This window comes from Epinephelus fuscoguttatus, linkage group LG3 (assembly GCF_011397635.1).
Source record: "Epinephelus fuscoguttatus linkage group LG3, E.fuscoguttatus.final_Chr_v1".
In the NCBI taxonomy this organism is placed as follows: Eukaryota; Metazoa; Chordata; class Actinopteri; order Perciformes; family Serranidae; genus Epinephelus; species Epinephelus fuscoguttatus.
The window spans coordinates 35,492,852-35,516,175 of NC_064754.1; the positions used below are offsets into that span (position 1 = coordinate 35,492,852).

At 39.8% G+C, this 23,324-nt stretch overlaps 1 protein-coding gene across 6 annotated transcripts in view; it reads left to right on the forward strand.

The window, feature by feature from the left end:
- The first annotated feature begins 9,131 nt into the window (after positions 1–9,131).
- LOC125884505 (myosin-10) overlaps positions 9,132–23,324 on the forward strand; it is a 79,705-nt gene continuing 65,512 nt past the window's right edge. For all 6 annotated transcript variants that reach the window (XM_049569607.1, XM_049569601.1, XM_049569603.1 and 3 more), the window contains exons 1-2: positions 9,132–9,305; positions 13,846–14,227. In XM_049569607.1, coding sequence (XP_049425564.1) covers positions 13,883–14,227 — 345 coding nt within the window. In that variant the 5' untranslated portion in view covers positions 9,132–9,305; positions 13,846–13,882. The remainder of the gene's footprint in view (positions 9,306–13,845; positions 14,228–23,324) is intronic.

A 23,324-nucleotide genomic window follows, 5' to 3' on the forward strand; every position in this document is an offset into this window, starting at 1 on the left:
ACTGCAGGATTAGCAGCTCAGATAATTACATGCTGCCACAAGGCAACACAGACAAATGACCTGTGGACATACATGAAACTGTCTTAAATGACATGCAAAATATGTGTCATGTAATTATATAATGACCATACATAGAGTGTCTGACATGTTAGTATTTGTATAATCGAACTAAAGGGACATCTTACAAACATTACAGAAGATGTCAGGATACCCAAGATACACAAGGATATTTTTAATGTTGACTTTTGATCATTCTTTTCTAATATAACTGCCTCATATTAAATATTCTCTTGCTCTCTTTTTCTCTATCCACTGTTTTCCCTCGTACGCCATGGCAACCTAAATCTATTTACATGCCGTGCCAAAAAAAGCACATTTAAATTGGGGGTGAAAAAAGGGAAATTATAGCTACTTGTGCTGAAGAGGTGCAGCTGCAATGGTCAGAGAGGGCACAAGCTCAGAAATAGAGACGTGTGTGAGAAGGTTCTGCTTCTTCACAAACTCTCTCTGGACATTGCAGCAGACAGTCTGCCAGGTAAAGAGGAAGCTGAGGACGACCAGGGTGTGGAGGAGGAAATACATCCAAATTTGATTACTGTCATGCTCTGGCTGCTGCATCGTCGTAACATTTCATTGTTTTTTAATCCTTCATATTTTAATCAATCTCCACAATCGATACCTCATTCAGAACTTCATCAACATCAGTTTATTTAAAGTGCAAGTCATCCAGAGGGTCTCTGTACACTTTACAAGTCAGTAAAAAACAACACATGATATTACATGTAAAAGTACACATACACTCACAGGCATATACAGGTAGTAATGTTAACATGACAACAAAGTTGAGGTTAGTAATTTAAAATATAGAGATCATACACCGTAACCATAACACAGCATCGGGATAGCTAGCTTGTCACAGTCAGAGATTCGGGTTCCCAGCTGGTGAAATAGGAGAGATCATAGTGAATGGAAAAAATGCTGTGTTTTCAGTCTAGATTAGAAAGTATCAACAGAGACTCCCAAATGTGCAGTGGGAGATTATTCCTGAGAAGTGGAGCTCAGTGGGCAAAGGCTCGACCACCATAAGAGTTCTTATTATAAATGAAGGAATCGTTATCTTTCTGGCATCAAGGGAACGTAAAGGGCGTGATGAAGTATATGGGGAGATAGCTACACAAGGGAACCAGTCCATCTAAAGCCTTACAGGTAAAAAGGAGGAAATCAGCTCTTGTGTAAACAACTAATGCAGAGACATCAGTACAGGTGTGATAAGATCCAACCTCTCAAATCCTGTGAGGACTCAGCTGCATTATGGACCAACAGCTTTTTTGCAGTAGCCTGACTATTATGATGCACGAAATTCAGATGGAGGGCAGTAAGTGTTAAATCCATTTACTGTGTGAAGTGAATATAGAGGAACGTGGCTACATTAAAGGGTTGGATGAACCTGCAGGTAGCAGGTATTGTCAGAAAATAAAAAATCTTTGATCCATACAAAACAAAGAAAAGTGATTTTCTCATTTGCCTGGTTACAAATTACCTCATCCCCCAAACCTGATGTTACTGAACATTACACAGCAAGCTGATGAAATCCCACAAGAGTCTGGTGCACTGTAACTGTTTTGTGTGAGGTTAGGTCCACAACTGAAACGACTGCTGTCTTGTTTTTGGCCAGGTGAGAAAATGTTACGGATGTTACAGGCTTTTTAAGTTAATTCAATATTTGAGTGCTCACGTTAAATTATCATAGAATACTCACACACAAAAAACTAACATAGGACTAGGAAATTGGCTGTAAATTAAATTGTCTAAAATTGGAAAACACATGCAACTTGAAGTTCATTTATTGAACAAACCACAAATTTAAATTTGACATGAGGACAATCCGCAAACTTTGTGTTGCTGCTGTTATTTTTACATAGGTTAAACCCAAAGTCATTCGCCGTCTGCCTGATAGCACAAGCTAACACAGCAGCAGCGGCTAACATCCCACACTGTGCTGTTTAACGGTCCAAACAAACTCACACCAACACTGCAAGAGCCTGACTTTGTCATAAAACCCATTATTAGCCTTTAAGTAACATTAGCTGTGTGATGCTAACAGTAAGCCCTCTTGCTGTGTCTGTGCGCGTGCAGGTGGATTCTCACCAACTGTTCCCAAGTGTGGAGGTCACATTTGCAGCAGTAGCCTCATGATAATCAGAAAAGGAGAGAGGGCGAGAGCAGGGTAAGGAGTTGCTGAGGTAGACCTGTCAGACTAACGTTACTAGCTAATGTTAGCTAACTTTAGCTATTATATTCTACTTACTAGATCAACTTTTCCCCAAGGTCTGGTGAGATACTGGTAAAAATTTGGGTGGTGGCTAAAAGTTGTCACAGCACATTGTAAATGCATCCAACTTTAGGCATGTTTAATACGATATTTTAACATTTAAGAGCAACTTGCAGGTTAGACCCCCAGTGAATCAGTTTGTAGGACAATGATATTGGCACTAGATTTTAAAAGAAGTATACGTAAACACACACTATAGTGAGTTGATTTTGTGAGGAATTTTTACTTCCGCGTCAAGAAAAACCCCACCAGGTGTGACCTAACAAGGGGGAGAGCAGCCAAATTAAACTATGGCAAATATGGATCAGAATGCTAGTTTTGAGAAAGAAGAGGTCAATAATGTGTATTCATATATATTAGATGGACCACAACCATACAATTTTGAACCTGATAGACGTCCAAGAGACCAGGAGCGGCCAGGAATTAGGAGAAATGATAGTCATTGCAGGGAAATTGAGTTGTGGTGTGAGGGGAACCAGTGGTGAAGTTTGCAGGTGTCCTGGTGTGTGACCGACATTAGCCACAGCTAACATCAGCTAATAACAGCTAACACCTGGCACATCACTACATTGTAAAGTTTGCATTCATATATCAGGCTATAACTAAACTAGTATGGGTAATATAATACTGGCAGGAGTGTTGATACTCATCTATAACAGAAACTAATGCGTAAATATGCCACATCTCGTACTGCAAATATAGTTAGTTAGTTAGTGAACTCCGCTCCACTAGACTGAAGATGGAGGCTTCAGGTTCACATATGCCACTGTTTCCCAATTCGTTTTTTTTTTTTCTTCACTTCTCCCCTTTATGCTAGACTATTTTCAGGACTTAAAGTTGCCTTTGTTTTTTGCTAAATTGGATCAATTGGAACAGCCGTAAACAGCTCAGATCACAGTCATTTGTGCAGTGTTGGTAGTCTTTGCCTCCAGTTGCCTGAGCTCCACCTGGATGTAGACCTGTGACGTCATATGCAAAGAGGCTGCAGGAGACCTTTTGCTGCTATAGGCCAAACTGTGTTGTAGGTAGAACCAAAAGATCTAATGATTAACCAGTAACTTTAGGCTGTATCCAAGATTTTAGGAATACTGGAGGTGATAAATCCAATTAATCCTCCTATAACATCCCCTAGGATATTTTCATAGTCTCAAATGTTTACATTGTGTGTGGGTTTTTTTTTTTTATCATATTAACTTTAAGAGTCTACAAACACTGGAATAAGTCCATATATTCCAGTAGCCTACTTATATAATAAGTCCAAATAACCACAATGTACTGTATACACTGACTCTCACCAAGATGCTAAAATACCCCAGTTCCTTGGAAAGAACTGCGGACATGACCTCAATTGTAGCTATGACCCTGCTGGGGTCTACTGAGTCCTTTAGGGAATGAAAACATCTAAAGTGGGTTCAGACTATTTCACCTGTTCCAACAGAAATGTGCTTGCTCTGAGGATTTAGAATGAGCCTGAGAAAACGACAGACTCATAAATAAAATCAAGACGAATGACACTTCAAGCGAGATGATTTGTTTTGGAAATGGGTGAGATCATTTCACCCCTCTGAAGAAAATACCGTTTTTAGAACTCAGTGATTGACAAAATGACTTATTAAGATGGAGATTTTTGCAGCGAGCAAGCTCAGAGGAGGGCACATCAATCTATACTTGTGCAGAAAAGCGAAGCCACTGCCCAAGGAGGTCAAACATTTATCTCGATCCAATCAGGTATCGAAAATGCCACATTTGACATTTCTTATCTGTGCTTGCAAAAAAAAAAGAAAAAGAAAAAAAAAGGAGGGAAAAAAAGACGGAGATGTTTGATAAACTGCTGTCCAGACAAAAGCAGAAGAGGGATGGTGGAGGACGATGCTGATGACAGGTCTATTATGCCACAGAGGCGACTGGAGAAGCCAACAATTGAGAGATGGAGCTGTCACAGCATTTTGCAAAATGCACCACACCAAAGGGTGTCACTCTGTCACTCGTCAAGACAAGACGAAATAACTCACTCAGACATCTTGAATCTGTCACTCAAGCTATGCCAGTACTCAGGATGTGACATAAAAGTTATAATGAAATATACTCAGTCTACTATTTTGTGGCTGATAAATCTGCGTGTCAATCTGTCACTGATTCATATATGAAGTGATACTAAGTGAGCACAGAGGAAGAGTATATGGGGACACATGGACAGAAAGGATGCCTGTAGTGAGTCATCTGATTCCTCGGTGCCTCTGACAGAAATCAGTTAGCCTCTCATGAGTTTAAAAGCAGGATGCAGCCATGCAGTGTGTGTGAATATGTGATTAATAAAAGCCTAAGACAGCTGTCCAGTAACCTCAACTGGATCTCTTATTAACTGGAGGTCTGCAAAGCTTTGCCTTTACTGCTGCTGCCCTCTACTGTCTGCTGCAAATAACATCACGCAATCTTGTGCTGGCAAATTATTTGAGTAATACTGGCATGTAAGGTGAAAGGGTATGATTGCTTTTAAAAAAGGTTGGAGGCTTATGGTAAAGTGTGCAAGTTGCCATTTTCAATGGTAACAAATTTGAAAGTTAACTCTTTGTAATAATGTAATCTTTGATTTTATAAATAAGATTGCAGCTAAGTGGTCTGTGCATTGGAAGTTCAGTGTGTAGGATTTAGGGGCAACTATTGACAAAAGTGATATGTAATATTCATAACTGTGTTTTCATTCATTAATATTCACCTGGAAATACAATTATTGTGTTTCTGTTACCCTAGAATGAGACGTTCATTCACGGAGTCCGCCATGTTGTTTCTACAATAACCCAGGGCGGACAAACCAAACACTGGCTCCACATGGGATAATTCATATTTGCGCATTTTGTTTTTCTGTATCGGCCATCTTAGCTCTACTACACGCTTGGCACTTGGGAGAAGTTTCAGTTAGTTGCAATCTGCAACCTCACCCGTAGATGCCACTGAATCCTACACACCGGAAAGGTAAAAGGTATTCAGAATCCAGAGGGAGCTGTGCAAAATTGACTCAAGTGATGTCACTTGAGTCAGTTGGGGCTGAAGACTACAAGTTTGAAAATGAAAAAACAAACAAACAAACAAAAAAACGGGGGCTGTGGAGTTAGAGAGAAGTGAGCTTACCAGACCTTTGCAGCTGCTGATCTCTACCCAGGATAGCAGCTTGACGTTACATCAGCTGGTTCTAGCATAACTCTCCAACTGAACTGTCCCAAGTGAAGTTCCATTGTGGGCAGTATAGGCACCAGTTGAGACAAGAAAAAAGAATGTATGGAATAAAAAACATGGTATCTCTGGTTCAATAGATGTAATACAAAGACTGAACCTGAAATGTACTAAGTCATTAAAGTGTTTTTAAGCTACTCTTTAATTTCTTTGGGGGGCACAGTCTTGCAAAGCCCAGTGTTAGGCTATTTATTAGAAGATGAGTCAGTAACAAGCTGACACAGTTTTTAAATAAGCATGGAAAAAAAAATTTAACCTCACTTAAGTAGAGTATGTCACGCATGCAACTGCCTGATTCACAAGCTTTGAATGCACCATCTACCATAGGCTACACAGCACACAGAGTAACCAACATGATGATTTGATTTAAATCATGTCAAACACCAAATCTTGTCTCAACTCCTTTTATCAGGTTATAATATCCAAAACATTAATATCAATTTTGTAATCTAAATCAATTTATTGGATGGTGCTCACCATGACAACCGCTTCACTGCTGCATCACTGAAGAGTGGCTCTCTGGCTCCCTCCTGTGGTCACTTAGAGTGAGCGCAATTTACAAGGGAGATTCCTCTTCCTCTTACCACCTGCAAACACTTGAACATACTGTAGATCAGAAGCTGAGAGCTGCAGCTCCTGAAGGATGAATGTGGACAATGTGTGGTCACATCAAATTATTTCTTGTGGCAACACAACAGCATTTTATACAGGAATGATCTAAAACATCAATAGCAACTGTTTGTAGAGCTGCCTTTTTGTATAAGTATTCAATAATATATAAGGAGAAATCCATCGTATAGAGAAAACAAACTGTGCTCTGATTGAGTGACTAATTTGGAATAAATCAACAGTTATTTCACTTGTTCAGTATAGAAAACACAGGTGTAATCAATAACTAACAATGGCTTTATTCTACTGGGTGTCCCAGTTTCAGAGCAGTATGATTCTGCATCAATGCTAATCGGCGAAGTGTATTTATTATTGTTTCTAACTATCACAAATCAAAATATCTAGTGTTAAAAAGCTCTATGGCTTTTTTACTGGACATACCCATAGCCAATCCACCTCCTTGTGATTTAAAGTTCCAGTCCCCTCTGTGGAGCTCACTAACCTGTTGCAAGAAAATTCAACAGGTCATTTCGTTTGTTACTGAGGCCTTTTTTTTTTTTTTTTGAAGAACATGCAAACACATCTACCACAGCGCTGAAATGATTTCCCTTCTATGAATCAACATGGCTCAATAATTCTTGAGAATACTGTGTCAGTTTCTTGATAATGGTGCAGCGTTATGCCTTATTCTGTCATAGTGAAAGACAAAGATGCTCATTTCTGTGACAATCAAAAACAGTGGTAACTACACTGGAAATAAGTGACAGTTGTTTTTCCCCCTTAGTTTGAGGAAAAATGTCTTGAAGGCTGAGTCTGTAGTCTGAAGTCTGAGACTTGTAAAGACTGATGAATGTTTTTGTAGTAATAAAGTATTTAACTTAATGCCAGTCTAGTAACTCAAGTTTAATAGGCACAGATATGCATTAGAGATTTAAATAAGATAGTTGTCTGGGGATCATTTGGACTTAAGTGGCAGAGAAGCAGGCCTTTCTCTCTATGCTCATTTTATTTTGTTTATTTGGACATACTCAGGTTATTAGGTCTACTGACCTAATAACTCACTGCTCTTTTGCACCTCTTCATTATCAATCTATTTTTATGGAAGCACATGGTCAGCATTAGTAATGTCTGTGTTTATGCAACAGAGGGCACTGTTTCATCACACTCAAATGTGTTACCAGTCTGAAAAGCAAAGCAAAACCAAACTGGGGATACAATCAATTTTTCACTGTGTTTGCAGGATATATTATGTTAGATTTCTGGGTCTTGGCTGGTGACAAAGGTTGACTGAGCTTTAGCAGTTAAAGATCTCAGACTCATCACTGATGCCATTTCTTAAGTCCCTTCAACATTTTTTTTAATAAGAAAGCTTTTGTAAAATATCTAATTTCTTGCTGTTTATATGTCCATACTTTGCAGTCTTCTCTTTTTTTAATTACAGTGTTATCCATCATGCAAGGTTCATTTTTATGATCTCAAGGTCCTGTTGATTGTATTCACTGTTGGGGAGTAACTACTCAAATGTAACCGAGTTACATACTTAAATTTCAAAATAAATGTAATTGTAAACTGTTACAGATACTGAGAAAAAATATGTGATGCATTTACAAATATGTCATGTTAGCGCCAAAATGTTGGCGATTACAAAGGGGTTACATACAAATATATTAGTTATACAAGTAATCAGAAAGTTAGCAAATGTAATACTTTACATTACTTTGATGATGTAATTAAAATAGTTATATTACTTACTACATTTTTAACAGTGTAATTATAGTCTGAAACCTATTACGTTTCAAAAGTGACCCACTAATTAAATTTGCATTTACCTTTATTTAAACTGCTTTTTCCCCCCCCCTCTTTCCCTTGTCAAAACGTTGCATGTTTGTGAGGACTAGTGATATGCAATAAAAATAATTTAATATGTAGCAGTATAATCAGTGTTGGGAATGGTACTTTTCAAATATAATAGGGTATCTATTACTAGTAAAACAATTGAAAATGTAAGAAGTAATGTAACCATTTTAATTACTTCATCAAAGTAATGTAACTTATGAAATTTAGTAACTTTCTGATATCTTCTAACAAATGTTTTAAACTGGCCAATACAGCTGAAAAATGTCTGCAAATAGACAATGCCAAGAGGAGGCACTCCTGCATGATGAAAAGATACAAAGCAACAAAATGATTATTATATTCTACATATCAACTGAAAGAAAATGTAACCCATTTTTAATCAGCAACATTTGATCAGTATTTGTATTTTAATTAGGCCCTACATATATTGTTTTCCCCAGTAATTGTAACTGATTACAAATAAATTTATTTTGTAATTTAATTACATGTAACTACTTATATGTAACACTGAATAGGCTATAATATAGTATCTAATGTTCAATAAATGCGGAAAAACAATAACAAAAAGACAAATACGATACAGTACAAGATAAACTGAAAACGAAATTGGCTGTTGCAGCAAAAGAAACATAAAGTTGCAAAAAGGATAAAAATAAAACTAATAAACTGAAAATACACCTGCACCATAAATTTAAATTTAATTATAGACATATACCGATATAGATAATTAAATTAGAACACGAGAGGGAACTAAGAAAAAAACAGCAAGAAATTTAAAAGTAATACAGTTAGGTTTATTGTCATTGTTTCATTCCCTCGACAATGTGTGTCTATGTGAAACTGACAGTACAAATACAGTCCCGTTATTCAAAAGCTGACTTTAATATCACTGACAATGTCAATGGCTAACAACCATGGCAGAGCCGCAGCAGCAGCATCCACCGGTCTGCAGGTGATGATATCTTGGGCGGCAGTCGCAACTATCAAAGTTTTGGGATGGAAATTATTTTGGACCAATCGCTGTGAGGTATTAGACTCTGACAGCCAATCACATTCCACATTTGTCTCGTGGGCGTGCCCTAAAAATGAGTGTGGCGGTGCTGTGCAACCTCCCTGGCCGGCGAGAGTTCGGTTGAGAGGTTGCTGGATGGTTGGTACCACTGATGAGAGAGCGGGCGAAAGAAGGGACTATTTTAACACGCACTGGAGCACTGTTACATTCGTCTATTGGACACTGCTGAGCACCTGGGCAGGGTTTCTTCATCTACCGTGTGCGGTAAGTTCAGCAGAAAAGCCTGGGCCGTTCATTGTGGTGAGGATGCGGCGGAGTGGTTAGCAACAGTCACCGTTAACGTTAGCTAGCGGATTATTGTGCCATGACTTTTCAATGATGGAGGACCATCAGCTTTGCTAATGTTAGCCGGCGCCGCAGAGGCAGCGTGATATTTCTATCAGTCTAATACTGTCTTAAATTAATATTTGTGATGCAGGTATCTGTTATTAGAAGTGTACACTTTAGGAGCGACCGTGAAACCGTATGGTCATTGTCCGCTTGCTTTTATCCCCACCCAGACGTCTTTGAGACACCCACACCCATGATGGGATTTTGCCTCATCCCTAAAACTCTCATTTGCATAGATATTAGACTATTTTTGATTTGTGTTCACCTTCTAGTTGTTAAAAGTCATGTTAGCGCCTGTATGGACCCTCCAGTTGTGTTTTGTGGGTTGAACAGAGCTGTCGAGTCCTTGCAGGCATCATTTCGAGCGGGTGGGATATGAAGCACAGCACGCCAACTTTGAGCTAACGTTAGCAAGCTAACCTAGCCGATGCAGCGGTTTGGCCCAGCCGGGGTATGCCAGTCCCTCACGATCCCTTTTCACAGCTCATTGCAATTTGCTTTCCCTTCCTCTGTTGAAATATCCTCCCGGAGGTGTGGTGTGCTCTCTATTCCTGTGGTGTAGAGCTGAATGAGGGATGAAAGTAACTGTTTTCCAACTCGAAGTGAGGGGATGCGGTGACACGGTAACCAGCAGCCACACTGATCCCTCGTCCCTTGACCTGACCCAGATTCGTGTCTAATCAGCGCCTGATTTGAGCATGGGACTTGATTGTAGGTTAAATATCTCTGAGCATTTATCAGCTGATGTTGTCTCAGATTAAAGGGGAGAGTTCAGTTTTTTTTAAGTGGGGTTGTATGGAGCACTTATCCATAGATAATATATTTCATACAGAAGGTCAGTCAGCACGCCCCCAGTTTGGAGAAGCAGGCTGTAGCAATGTACTGGTGTGGAGGGGTCAGCATCAAAACGCATTTAAGCCACCTAAAAAAATCCATATAAGTTTAAGTGTATGCTATATATTGGCAGTATTTTCACTTCTTTACCTTAATGTCAGACAGCAATTTCCAAAAGAAAAATAAACCATAATATTGCTCTTTTCAAAGCCAGACTCCATTGAGAAAATCAGTGATTTAACATTGCTTAAAACAGGAGCTGCTGGTCTACCACAACCTCAGACACTTATATTGTTAGTGTTACTGTGTGACTTTGGCATTTAAAAGGGTTAGTTCAAATCCACTAAAGTCACACATTAACAAAAACTTATTAATTGATCGAAGCAGAGGTAGACCAGCAGCCCCTGTGCTAAAATTATTGTTTTTGACAATGAGGTCTGGTGGCTTTGAGAGAGCATACGTGGCGCATCAACAGGCTGTCTGACAGAAAGGTCAAGCAAAAAAATATTCTCGGTAGCTTATAGCATACACTTAAAATGAAATTAATGCTTTTTAGATGGGACTTTTTTAAGGGGTTTTTTTTTTTGTAATGTTTTATTGCTGACCCCCATCCACAGCAGTACATTGCTTGGCTTCTGTGTCAGTGTCCAGCCTGCTTCTCCAAACTGGGTGTGTGCCAACCTAGATCTGCTGTATGTAATATACTGTCTATGGATAAGTACCCCATACCACTCCACTGCAGCTGGAGTGGTGCTTTCAGTCATGGTCAGGTTTACCTTCTCCTCTGTTGTTTTTGCAGCTCACTTGGTGAAAATATGTGCTTATATTATTGATGGTGTAATCATATGCTCTGTTGGATGATATAAACCCCACGCACAAGTGTCTTGAATGCAACTAGTAATAATTTTCATTATTGATTAATGTATTTTCTTGATTACTCCTTTGGCTTTCCCCTCACTGTTGCCCCTCACTGTTTATTTAAACCTTAGGAGATATCGTCAAATTAGGGCTGCATTTAACAATTATTTTTACACAATAATCATTAACTCTGTAAATGTTAGAAAAGGAAAAACATTATGCCTTATTTTTATTGCACAACACAGTCAGGGCTTCCCTTGGCTTATGCAGAGGCTGAAATGGTGTGGTTGCTGTACATGTGGGTTGGTTGTGCACAAGGATGGAGGTGTAAAGGCTTGAGCATACAAGTCTGTGTGGGCCTAACAAGTCCTTCTGGAAAAATTGCAAAGCCCTGAAGCAAAGCAAAGACAGCAAATGAATCTAACTAAAAGACATAATACAAATACATTTTTTATTATTATTTTATTAGTTTCTTTTTTTGGTCAGAATAAATAATCTTGCTTTCTTAAAAGAGTAACACAACATTGTGTCAGTGTTCATAAGACATGATTATTGAGAAGGTTCTACCGTAAATGCTGATTGAGACACTAGTTTTTGGTATATTTTATGCTCACCTTTTCTTTTTGTCACACAATACATACAATTACTTGTATACACACAGGTACACCACAAGGATCTGATGTTTTCAGATGACCCACATTTTCTGCTGGTAGTACTTTGATATAAGGTTAGCCATTACAAGTCCCTGCTGAGTTATGACAGGCAAGCAGCAACACTGCGGGTGACTGTAATGAGCTGTGACACTTGATGATTAATTAGACATACCCTGAAATAAACTAAACATGGTGTTAAAATTTGTCATCAAGGGCAACAAACACAGCATTAGCTATTGGAAGCCTAATAGGTTTTTGTTTTTTGAAATGTTGTAGTCATTTAAAATACAATTCTTGGAGCCAGCATTTAGCAGCCATTAGAGAAGCTGCATCATCCTTAAAGCACTTAGCCATCGGCTTCAACATTCAGCTGTAATGACTGCAGCTTGGTTGGAATGATGTATTAACTGAAATGGCCAAAATATTATTCATGGTGCTGCCATGGTATGAAATAAACAATATGATATAACAATATGATATGTACAGTGAATATCAGCAGTCAGAGATTTTGCTATACATTTTATACCATAGTAGCTCTCCCTTTAACATCTCTGGATGTATTTGGTTATTGTGGTTTATTTTGCAATTCTATGAGCTGACTGCTTTATAAAAAATATTGGATTTTTAATGATTTTTGCATCAAGTTTCATTTAAGACATCCTGTCTGCCTTTAAGATTTTCTCAAATGCCTTCCCATAAAATGTTTTATACTGTGATAATAGCTGATATGAAGGTATAAAATTACATTATAATGTGATAAATGAGTTTCCCACTCAACTATGGCTGGCCCATAAATATCAAATGTGTTAATCAAAAGTCGAGAAGCCCTCGGGTCAAATCTTATTTTGTCAGTGGAATCAATGCTTCTTGATTTATGTATTTGTTTTTAAGCTGCAGGCTATAAACTTCACAAACCTTGTCCTGCAACTACACAACCAGAAATAAAACAGTATGACAATTTCATTTCATGATTATAGTGAACAGAGTTATCGCAGTTATTAAAATCTTAATGGTGTTGTTATTATTAAGCACTGATGCACACAGTGAAATTATGTCACCAAGTTTTATATTGGAAACCACATATAGAATTCTGCGTCCGGAATTTTATTACAGTTTATCGTGGAACCCGTAACTTTTTCATCCCTGATCACAACTTGTTCCTGTGACATGTAGCTGTTCCGTCACTTTCAGCTCTGGTGCTGAATGTTAGCAAAGTCAGCTAAACCACTTTTAAACAAGACACTGGTATAACTTCCTCTACTGCCGTCCAATGTCTTTGTCTCTTTGGCTGACAGACATCACACAGGATTTTATAATACATACTTTTTTATTTCTTTGACTTTGAAGAGATTTTTTGGCCTGGTTGGGGCACTTGTAAGTCTTGTGACCCACAATATTATATATACGATAGATACGATATCATGTTAATCAAAAATTTAGGATGTTATCTTGTCTCATGTGGAGTTGCAGCATTATGCCATGATACCATGTACTGAGATATGAAAATTGACAGTCATCACACCATGTACATTTGCTCATCTACGGTAATTGGGGGGGGGGCATAGAATCTTACTTGTGCACACGCATCTTCTTTACTCAAATGCATGCCAGACATTTTACACATACCTCCATTAAGAAATTGCTTCAAATTCCAATCATGATAAAGCCTTTGTTCAACAAAAAAAAACCCTTAGGTTTCATTCAATTAAGGGCCATTATTACTAATAATAAATGAAAAAATAATTGTGTAATACCGTTTACCATGAACAATGAAAACATGCTTTCTGAGATGACTGACTTGCCGTCAGGGTCCATGTTGGCTCACTGGCAGACTGCCATGACTTATGGGGACACTTGAGTAGAGCTGAGCTATTGTTCATGGTCATAGGAACACCTATGCTTTTACTACCATGGCAAGTCAGAATGTCTGCTGTTAAAAAGACCTGTTAAAAGGATCTTTTACACAACAGTCTTGAGCCATAGTGAGCCGTGTGACAGCTGTAAGCTGCATAGATTTTAATTTTTGTCTGTTGGTCAGATAAACATTACACTTTCTCTCCTTCCTACAGGTGGCGTAGTGTCTTCTGCTTCTGGTTTCCAGCAGAAATGTCACAGAGGAGCGGGCAGGAGGACCCGGAGCGGTACCTCTTTGTGGACCGTGCTGTGGTCTACAACCCGGCTGCACAGGCCGACTGGACTGCCAAGAGGCTAGTATGGATCCCATCAGAACGCAACGGCTTCGAGGCTGCCAGTATTCGTGAGGAGCGCGGAGATGAGGTGGTGGTGGAACTGGCAGAGAATGGGAAGAAGGCGGTGGTCAACAAGGATGACATCCAGAAGATGAATCCGCCAAAGTTCAGCAAAGTAGAGGACATGGCCGAACTCACCTGTCTGAACGAAGCCTCTGTGCTTCACAACCTCAAAGACCGCTACTACTCTGGCCTCATCTATGTAAGCATTTGTCATTCACTCATAACAACTACCAGTTACAACTTGTAATCATCTTCTTCCACATTGAAGAGACTAAATTACGGTCTGAAGAAATGAATACGTTGATTTTAGTCAGGCTTTTTTACAACTAGAAAGCTCAGTGTAATACCTTGGGTAGCCAAGTCATCGGACAGTGTGATGTAATGTAATGCATTTTACCACATTACTGAATTCCCTCAGTATGCCTTCATTCATGTAGTCTAAAACTGGTAGCAAGTAAGTAAGTTTCAAACATAGCATTCTATACTTAAATATCTGAATTCAAGAGACTATGAAATACATTTCCTTCAATGAACAAGCCATCACGTCCTACATAAGCTGCAGATTTCCCCTGTGATTATGACCCACTTAGTGACATGCATTCCTGGAATAGCCCAGACTCGGAGCTTGTGGGCCACCTGAGACCCGGGGAGGAGGCAGGGGCTGAGGGGCACACACTTGGAGGCCCGGTCACAAAGACAGAAATGAGCTTTGCTAAACTAGATTATTTATTAGCTGCAGATTGTGAAAAGGATGGTTTGTTTTCTTCTCCAGTCTGATATTGCTTGATTACTTACTTTGTAGATGATTGTGATGTAGAGAGAATATCTCTCCATTTAGTAAGAGATTTACATTTGATTATATCAGAAAAAAATGGTAACAGCTGGGATTGTCTGAAATCATTTACATCTTACATGTACATAATTTAAAATAATATTACCTTTGAGGATAGGGGGATTATTCCTCAAATGTTCCATTTATATTAGCTTTTAAGGGGAATGAGCTGCAGTTGAAAACACTTGTGGTTTTTCCATCTTTGTCATTAAGACAGAGCTTTGGAAGCTTTATGGATGAAGTCATGACATTTGAAATGTTCTGAAGACACTATGTATTCTTTGTGTTGATGAGGCATGATTACATCACTGTCATTATCCAGTAGATGGCCTGCCAAACCACCGGCATTAGGTCCCTCAGTGGAATAATTAGAGGAAAGAATCCATTCGCAGGTATCCTTACTCTGCTGGGATTCAAACAGTCTGTCATATTCAGTTTATTCCCAGAGCTATTTTGCATTTGTGTTTATGCTAAATTACATTACCTTTTTTTACTTGACTGGCATCATATACTATGATTTGCTACAACTCCTAAATGCTTTTTTGATAACTCTTAAGTGTGTTTTATGGATCTGCGTAGGGTTTCATCAGATAATTATTTCAATTATCAATCTTTCTCAATTGATTAATGAATCATTTGGTCCTTTAGAATGTCAGAAATGGTAAAAAAATATTGATCATCGTCCAAGGTGATGTCATTCGTTTTACCATTGTAAAAGAATCAGCGAATATTCACATATAAGAAGCTGGGACCAGTGAATGTTGTATTTTCATCGACAGTCTAGCCTGTAGGATTCAGTGGCAGCTAGCGGTGAGGGTGCAGATTACAGCCAACTGAAACTTCTCCACTTCTCCTGTGTGCCTAATGCAGAAACATAAATGGCCCTATCCAGAGTCAGTGTTTGGTTTGTCCGTTCTGGTCTACTGTAGAAACAATATGGTGGACTCCATAGGCAAGGACCCACTCCATATGTAGTCCTTTAGTCCTTGATCCCATCATGGTTTATTGAGTCTACTACAGCTTAGTAAAAGTATGTGACATATGAATATAGATGAATATTAGTGGTGTAATAATCCATCAGTCTGGATCAATATATCGATTCAGTTATCAACGATCCAGTATTATCAATGCAAAGTGAAAACATCGGTTTTTAATCACCTTTAAGATGTGTAGGTCTGTGTTACAATTTCCGTACAAGTGCACTTCCTTCCCAAACATTTAAACATTACTAATAGCCTAGCATTAGGCAGACAATGGTAAGCAGCCAGGAAAAAGACAATGAGCATATTTATTTATGTCGTCTCATATCGATCGCAGGCCCCTGGATTGAATCGAATCAAAAACATATGTCAGGCTTTGTGATATTGGCAAATATTTTATCGTTGTACATAGAATCGATATAATATCATATCATGATCAAACTTGTGAGTTACACCCCTAATGAAAATATTTGTAACAAGCTTCACAGTGCACAAATGTGATACAATAATGAGAGTGGTGCCCTCCATGACAGATTCAAAACTAAAATCTAATACTCTCCTTTGATTTGTTTCTGGTGCTCTGCTGTGTTGTAGCTAAATATAACATTTAACCACTAAATAATTAATGTAGCAGAGGGGTGGATGTTGTGACCAGACAAGGTGTAGCACTGTGAGCTCGGCTATGTGGTCACTGTCTACTGGTGGCTCCTTGCCAAGAGAATGCTCGGTCTGTTTGTATCTCCCAAGAGCAGAAGTTGTTTGCCTCCACATTAGAACAATGATGACCTTACTATGACCACGACCTTACAAGAATTTTCAAAGGATATTTAGTAACATAAATTATAGGTGATCTCTTTGTAGACCTGTTGACAAAAGCTAATAATTGGTTCCAGATTCTTCATGTGCTGTAACAAAACTCCCCCTTCTGCCCACACAAGCTGCCGCAGTGTAGTCACCATGTTCACTATTTACTGAGTCAATTGAAAATCCAGTCTGAGTATGAAGCACATCTTTGTGTTTTTCAGTATTTTCAGAGGGTTTGTAAGGGAGAAAGAAGTGACCCCAACCCATCTATTAGCTCTGGGAAGCCTGTGCTGAGTCACACTGTAACCAAACCGCCTTAACAGAGTTCTTTGTGTTCGCTGATAAGCAACAGCTGTCTGCTCATGTAACTGAAATTTTTTCAGTTTTTCCTCCAAAAACCTGATGTTTAATTAACACCCAGCCTATGTCAGCTTTTGAATGATTTTTGCTGTTCTGCAGGGTTACAGACATGTCTTTCCTCTGATCCAGTTTCCACACTTCGTAAATTTTTATGCTGCTAAATTAACATCTTTTTGATTTCTCCTCAAAGCCAAAGTCCCCACGTGTGAAGCTAATGAACAAGGCATTTTTAGAGATTTGAGTTTCATGCATGCAGAACTCTGTCAGGCATTTGCTTTAGCATTCCTGACTCTGCATGTTTTCCTGTCCTGCTTTTGAGGATTGTGTGACCTTTTGAGTCAGACCAGCATATCACAGCGCTGACGTAACCTTGTTAATTACTTCCATACACACAGCAGGCAGCGGATGTAAAGGTGATAATCATGCTTCAAACTTTGTGTTTCAGAAATTTTTGAATCTGACTTGATTCAGGAGGAAATCATTTTCATGGACGAGGACACATTAAAGTTTTATTCATGTTGCGTTTAGTCACATTAATTCATCCTCTGTTATTTCATTCTGATGAAATTGCTGCAAGTCAGTCACGTTAAGGTCATACAGTCAGTACAGTCATACAAAAATCAACTTTATGAGCGTGATGAATGAAGAGCTGGGCATTACAGCTTATAAATAACATTGCAATATTTGTAGTCTATATTGTGACATATATATATCAATATTTTGAAATTTCCTCTAAACTACTGTAGACTACTAAAATATTACACTATAAAATAAACAAGAGTTGCAATAAAATTAAGGTTAAAGTACTACCATAACACTTTTTTTTTTTAAGAATTGTGTCTGTGAGAGGAAGAGAGACATAAGTCCCTTTACACTGCCTCCTCAAGGCGGGAATATTTCGACATTATACCGCCTCGCCATGCTTTATATAATGTTAGATTGCGGAGTAGGGGGACAGAATTGTCACTCCTTTTGGCCACCACGGGAGGTAGAAACAGTGCTGCAATGGTGTCTGTATAAACGGGACAGCCAGTAGGTCGGGACCATGGACAGGAGGGGTGTGATGTTTTAATGACATGGGACACACTGTGGCAGATTTTAAAGGTAACTGATAGCAGTTAGCGGCTAACTCAAAGAAGAGCAGTGGCCATGAATGGCTGCAAATTGGTAAAACAATAAGATGCAGGAGCTCCTTACCCTTCCGAGCAGAGGACGAGATCAGCCACCATATAACAGGGATAGAAAATGATTGTTATTTACATGTTTCACCATTGTTATTGTTTATAAAGTGCTGTCAAAATGGATGTTTTAGGTAGAGGCCAACACTGCTGTGTCACATCGCGCCCATCACACCTCTTTTGATTCTGCAATGCCGGCATGCTGTAATCATGCTGTAATGCTATAATCACACACTGGAGCAGAATGATGCTGAGCAAAAAGAGCTATAATAGAAGAGAAGAGAACTGGAACCCCAAAGCAAGTCTCATGCCCATATCTTAAAAAAATTACTTTACAATTTTTACTCAGTGTTCATGATAGAGTCATTTTCTATGTCACACATGGAACAAACTGTGATGCATTGAGTATAACTAAGAAATCTTCCACCTGAAGATGAATGTTGTAACATTACTGTACGCATTAGTTTGGTGGCAGGCCTGGTCTGTTCTTCTTCCTCTACCACTACGCCTACTTCTTCTCCTTTTTATTGATGGGAGTCAACTAGCTTTTAAGATGCATTAGTGCCATCCCTCTACCGCCATATGGTTGGTTTAATTGAATTTGTTATGTTTCTATCTAGGAAAATTATATTGAGATAATTACCGTTTTATCGCCAGCCCTAGATGGATATACCATGTCATGCCTGACTCTGCTGATTAGCATGCTTGAACAAATATGGTTCAACCCAGTGGCGCCGGAGAAAGGAGGACGGAATACAGTAATGAAGTCAGTGTAATGTATTATTGAATGGCACTATATGCTCATCCTTTGTTGCGCTGGTGCTGCTGAGTGTACATCCTGAAGAGGATGGTTGGCAGCTCCAGGCTGAGAGCTTTATGTGGATATTGTACGCCTTTATCAGCAGGCTGTTTCTCTGTTCATTAAGCCTGGCTCATACTGGAGCATGGCTCTCTCTGTTCACAACTCAAACCTGAAAACAAAATACAATCTCTCCTGAATGTATTTTTTCTTTTTAAGAAAATAAACATCAGGCTGCTATCTGGCTGGTTGCTTCGCTGGTCTTTAGTCACAGCTAGACCATAATGCTCCACAGCTACAGCATTAGAAATCACCTGAAATGTTAATTATATCTCCATTTCATCCAACACTTGCCTTGACTGTGACTCATCTGCCAGTTTGATGGGTTTTCTCTGTCTGTTGCCGTGGTGGAGACTTTGGTAAAACCTCAACTTAATACCTCACACAATTATATGACACCTCCCTGTTTACACAATAGTGGGGTTATGCAGCTTGATGGAGGCACCACAAGATGTCTCCAACACAGATTATTTGCATTCAGCTATTTAAGTCTTCTTTTTTTTTTAACGCTGTCATCTTTCTTGTTACACTTTGCTGGGTAGCATCCACTCCTCTCAGCTGTCAAAGCTGTTTGAATTTAGGTTAGTCCCTTCTTGTAAGTAGTCAAAAGCACACAGTGATGACAGGTTCATCATTTTAATCAAGTGCTGTTGAGTGAGATTAAGAGGACCTAAAGATTTAGAGCAAATACAAAGCAACAAGAACCGTTACAGTCTGTCTGGGCTTTATTGGAAATAATTAAAATGTGTTGTGCGAGGCATATGCATTTCCTAATTTTCCTGGGAAGTCTGCAAAGGCACTGACATGCTTTTAAGGGTTTAAAAAAACATGGTTAAGCCCAGTTAGCCCAGTTATGTCAGAGTGGAAGGAACTGATTCATGCAGTACCAGAGACCCCAGAAAATGTTTCCCCTCTTCCCATTGAGCGAGGCTGGGGCCCTGTTGCTAAGCACTGCTCGGTTCACAGACATTTATTTGAACATTTCCGGAGGGCTGGGAACCCTGTCAACTGTGTCAGAGTTCTCCTCTGTTCACCATGGTTTCTCTGGGTTGACCAGCTCAAACCCATTGATTAGCTCAAAATAACCCACATCATGTACTCAAGATTCAGGTGTAATTTAGCTGTCGGCAGGATGTTGTGATTGTAGTAGTAGTTCCAGTGAGTAGACATTCCTTTGTGCAAACTCTGCACTTTGAGAAAGAAACGAACCACAGTGTGTTGGCTGGCTGGTTGCTTGTTATGCCTGGTTGTGTAGGTGTCCAGCTCCTTGCCCTCAGAGCTCCACTAATCCCTCAAATACCCCATGGGGTTCGCCGTCAAGGACAGCCAGCTGAGTCATCCCTCTCCCTGCTGCCTGTGGCCCACGCTGGGTCAGGAGCGTTGATCTGTCTGCCTGGCACTGTGCCCACCGTGGGGGGCTTGGGAAGGGGTTATTATTTGAGGGCCCTATAGTACATCCTGTGCAGTGTGAAGTTTATTTTTACAGGCAGTTCCAGTTAGCAAGGTGTGAGTATTGGCTACGGTAATCAGTAATGTTGAGTGGTGTTGCTGCTGGTGATTCCAAAGTAGCAAATCTCTATGTGGCCAGGTTGCAGCAGAGATCTGTCTAAAGCATCTCTGCACATGGAAGAGGTAAGGAGGGGGATTGTGATAGCCATCTGGTGACATTACCCCCCCACCCCCCACCCCCCCCCCCCACCCTCCACACACGTGGTCTACAGCACCACAGGACCACCACCAGGAAGCAGCGTGTTACTCTAATATATGCTTCTCAGTGAGGGTTTCAATGTCAGCCCCACATAAGACACTTTATGCATTTGAATTTAATTAAACTTTATTTCAGTGAAATTTCATATCATCACAATCATTATGTTGATACTCAGCTAAATATGTTTATTAGCATGAATAGAATATCATAGAAATGGAATGCCAGGATTAGACGTCACATTCCTCACGAATTTCATCATAAACATGCAAAAGCATCAAACCTCTTGAAGTGTTTGGCTGTGCACTTATTTCTTTTAGTACTACAGTGTTCAAAAAGATTTTTTGTGTGTGTGTTTTACTAAACAAAATCTCGCAATTTATGATACATCTAACTATAACTAGAACTTCTGTCATGGTAAACGATGCATATATTAATTAGGGCTGTCATGGTGAAGGAATTTCCCCTGCTGTGATTAATGGCAGCTAAAAAGCAGCATATGTGGTGTTACCACCATTTTTGGTTGTTTTTGAAATTACTTAAAGGAGCTATATGTAAGAAATATAAAGCAAATAGTCATAAAATCCTCCTAATATGTCACAGAGACTAAGGAATAATGTTCATATAACATACTGATCTCGCCGACAACATTAGTACAGCCAGAATATTCGCATTTAAAAAACATTTTTACGGTCCGCAAATCATGTTTATGTTTTGAATTTGTCTTTTGGCCTGTTGCGCCACCCACCGCCGTCTACCAGTCACACAGTCAGTAGAGTCTCAGCATCAGTTACAGTTATGACTGAGCTACAGCAGCACGGCAAGCAGCATTAGCAGTGTCCCGGTACATAGCATTAACAGTCTCCTCAGCTGTATCCCGGCAGCAGCGTTAGCAGCAGAGAAGCCGGACTTGCTCGAACAGTCCGCTGGAAAACCGAAGATCAAGGACGCGGCCGCACGGCCCTGCCATGGCAGCCGCCCGTGGGCAAATAAGTCAGTCTCCAGCGTGCCGCTGTCCAGCAACATCGAATCTGTAGGGGAGGGGGGGCGGACACGATTCGCGGCAGTGTTTTGAATTTGAGTGCAGTAACCGTTTTGGCCACATTCTTACATACAGCGTCTTTAATTTATCCTGATTTTATTGCTTTGTAAATGAGCTTTATTGTGAGGCTATTATTAGGTATATAATATACATATTTTGCTTTTTAAATGACGAAGGCGGTTTTAAAATAAATTAAATACTTGGCTATTGATGACTGCAGAACACAGAAGGGCAATGAGACGTAAGAAGGGGTGCAGCGTTTTTCAGCTGAGACTCTATGGTTGTATCTTGTTGCTATGATACAGAATATCCGCAGAAGTAAAAATGTTGGCACTAGGTAGATTACTTGCTCTGGATGAAGGGAAGCCACAGGTCTGTGTGGGTTCGGTATTTATTTGTCCTCCATTGTTGTTGGTGTTCAGTTGGTCTGTATGGTTTTTGCCCCACCCCTTTTCCACAGTGATTGGACTGCTGGGTAAAAAGTGACAGTGGCTGCAGCGTTTACACGGTGCTCCCGTGAAAAACAGAAAAAACATGAACATAGTGTTTGTGGCAGTTGCTTGCCATGCCCTGTGGTTGGCTTGTCAAAAGCGCAGTATTGCAGTACTGTGGTTATGGCAACAGCCCTCATATTAATTGATAACACTGAATTATTGCTCTGCCCTGTTTATTGTTGCAGTAACACTGTGATGCAGTTTTAGGCTCCACAGTATCAGACTACAGATATGTGCTATGTATGTGTGAATGTGTGAAAATCCAGCCAGGTGACAGTTGTGATGTGTTTGTTGGAGGTCTTTTTCTAACTCAGTCTCTCTCTCTCTCTCTCTCTCTCTCTCTCTCTCACACACACACACACACACACACACACACACACACACACACACACAAAATCCCCTCTGCTCCCACAGCATGCTTTGGTCATGTCACCATTGTTCCAGTCTAACAACTGGGTTAGCAGGCCCGGGGCCCCCCTGCAGCCCACTGGCCATCACAGACAACATGATTTAAAGAATGTGGCTCAGCAGCCCAGCACAGCACAAAGATCAGAAAGGTGAAAAAGAGTGAGGGGTGCAGGTAAAGCAGTAAAATGCACAAAAACGGTTGGTACAACTTATAGATAATGATAAGCTTAAGTCAAGAGAACAAAGAGCAGTAAACTGTCAGACAGGACTGGTCAGCAGAGGGAGGAGAGACACCGTCTTTTCATGTTAATTCAAAGCATGATCATGACTGGATAGAGGGCTGCAATTTTTTTGCCAAAAAGTTTTTATTGGCATGATTTATCAAGACATTTGATCCCAGTCATTGATGTGTGATTCAAAAAGCCTTAATCCGGCAGCGTCTACTGTATCCTGTGTACCCCGTGCACTCTGGAGTTAATGGAGTGCTCCAGCAGCAGCAGGAGACATGTCAGGGATTAACCCTATCCTATCCTGTCTGACGGCACTTCTGTCTGCATTATACAGCTAAGAGACCTATATACTGACGTGGATTAAAATCATCACCCCTTGCCTCTGATTTCTGTAGTCAGTCAGA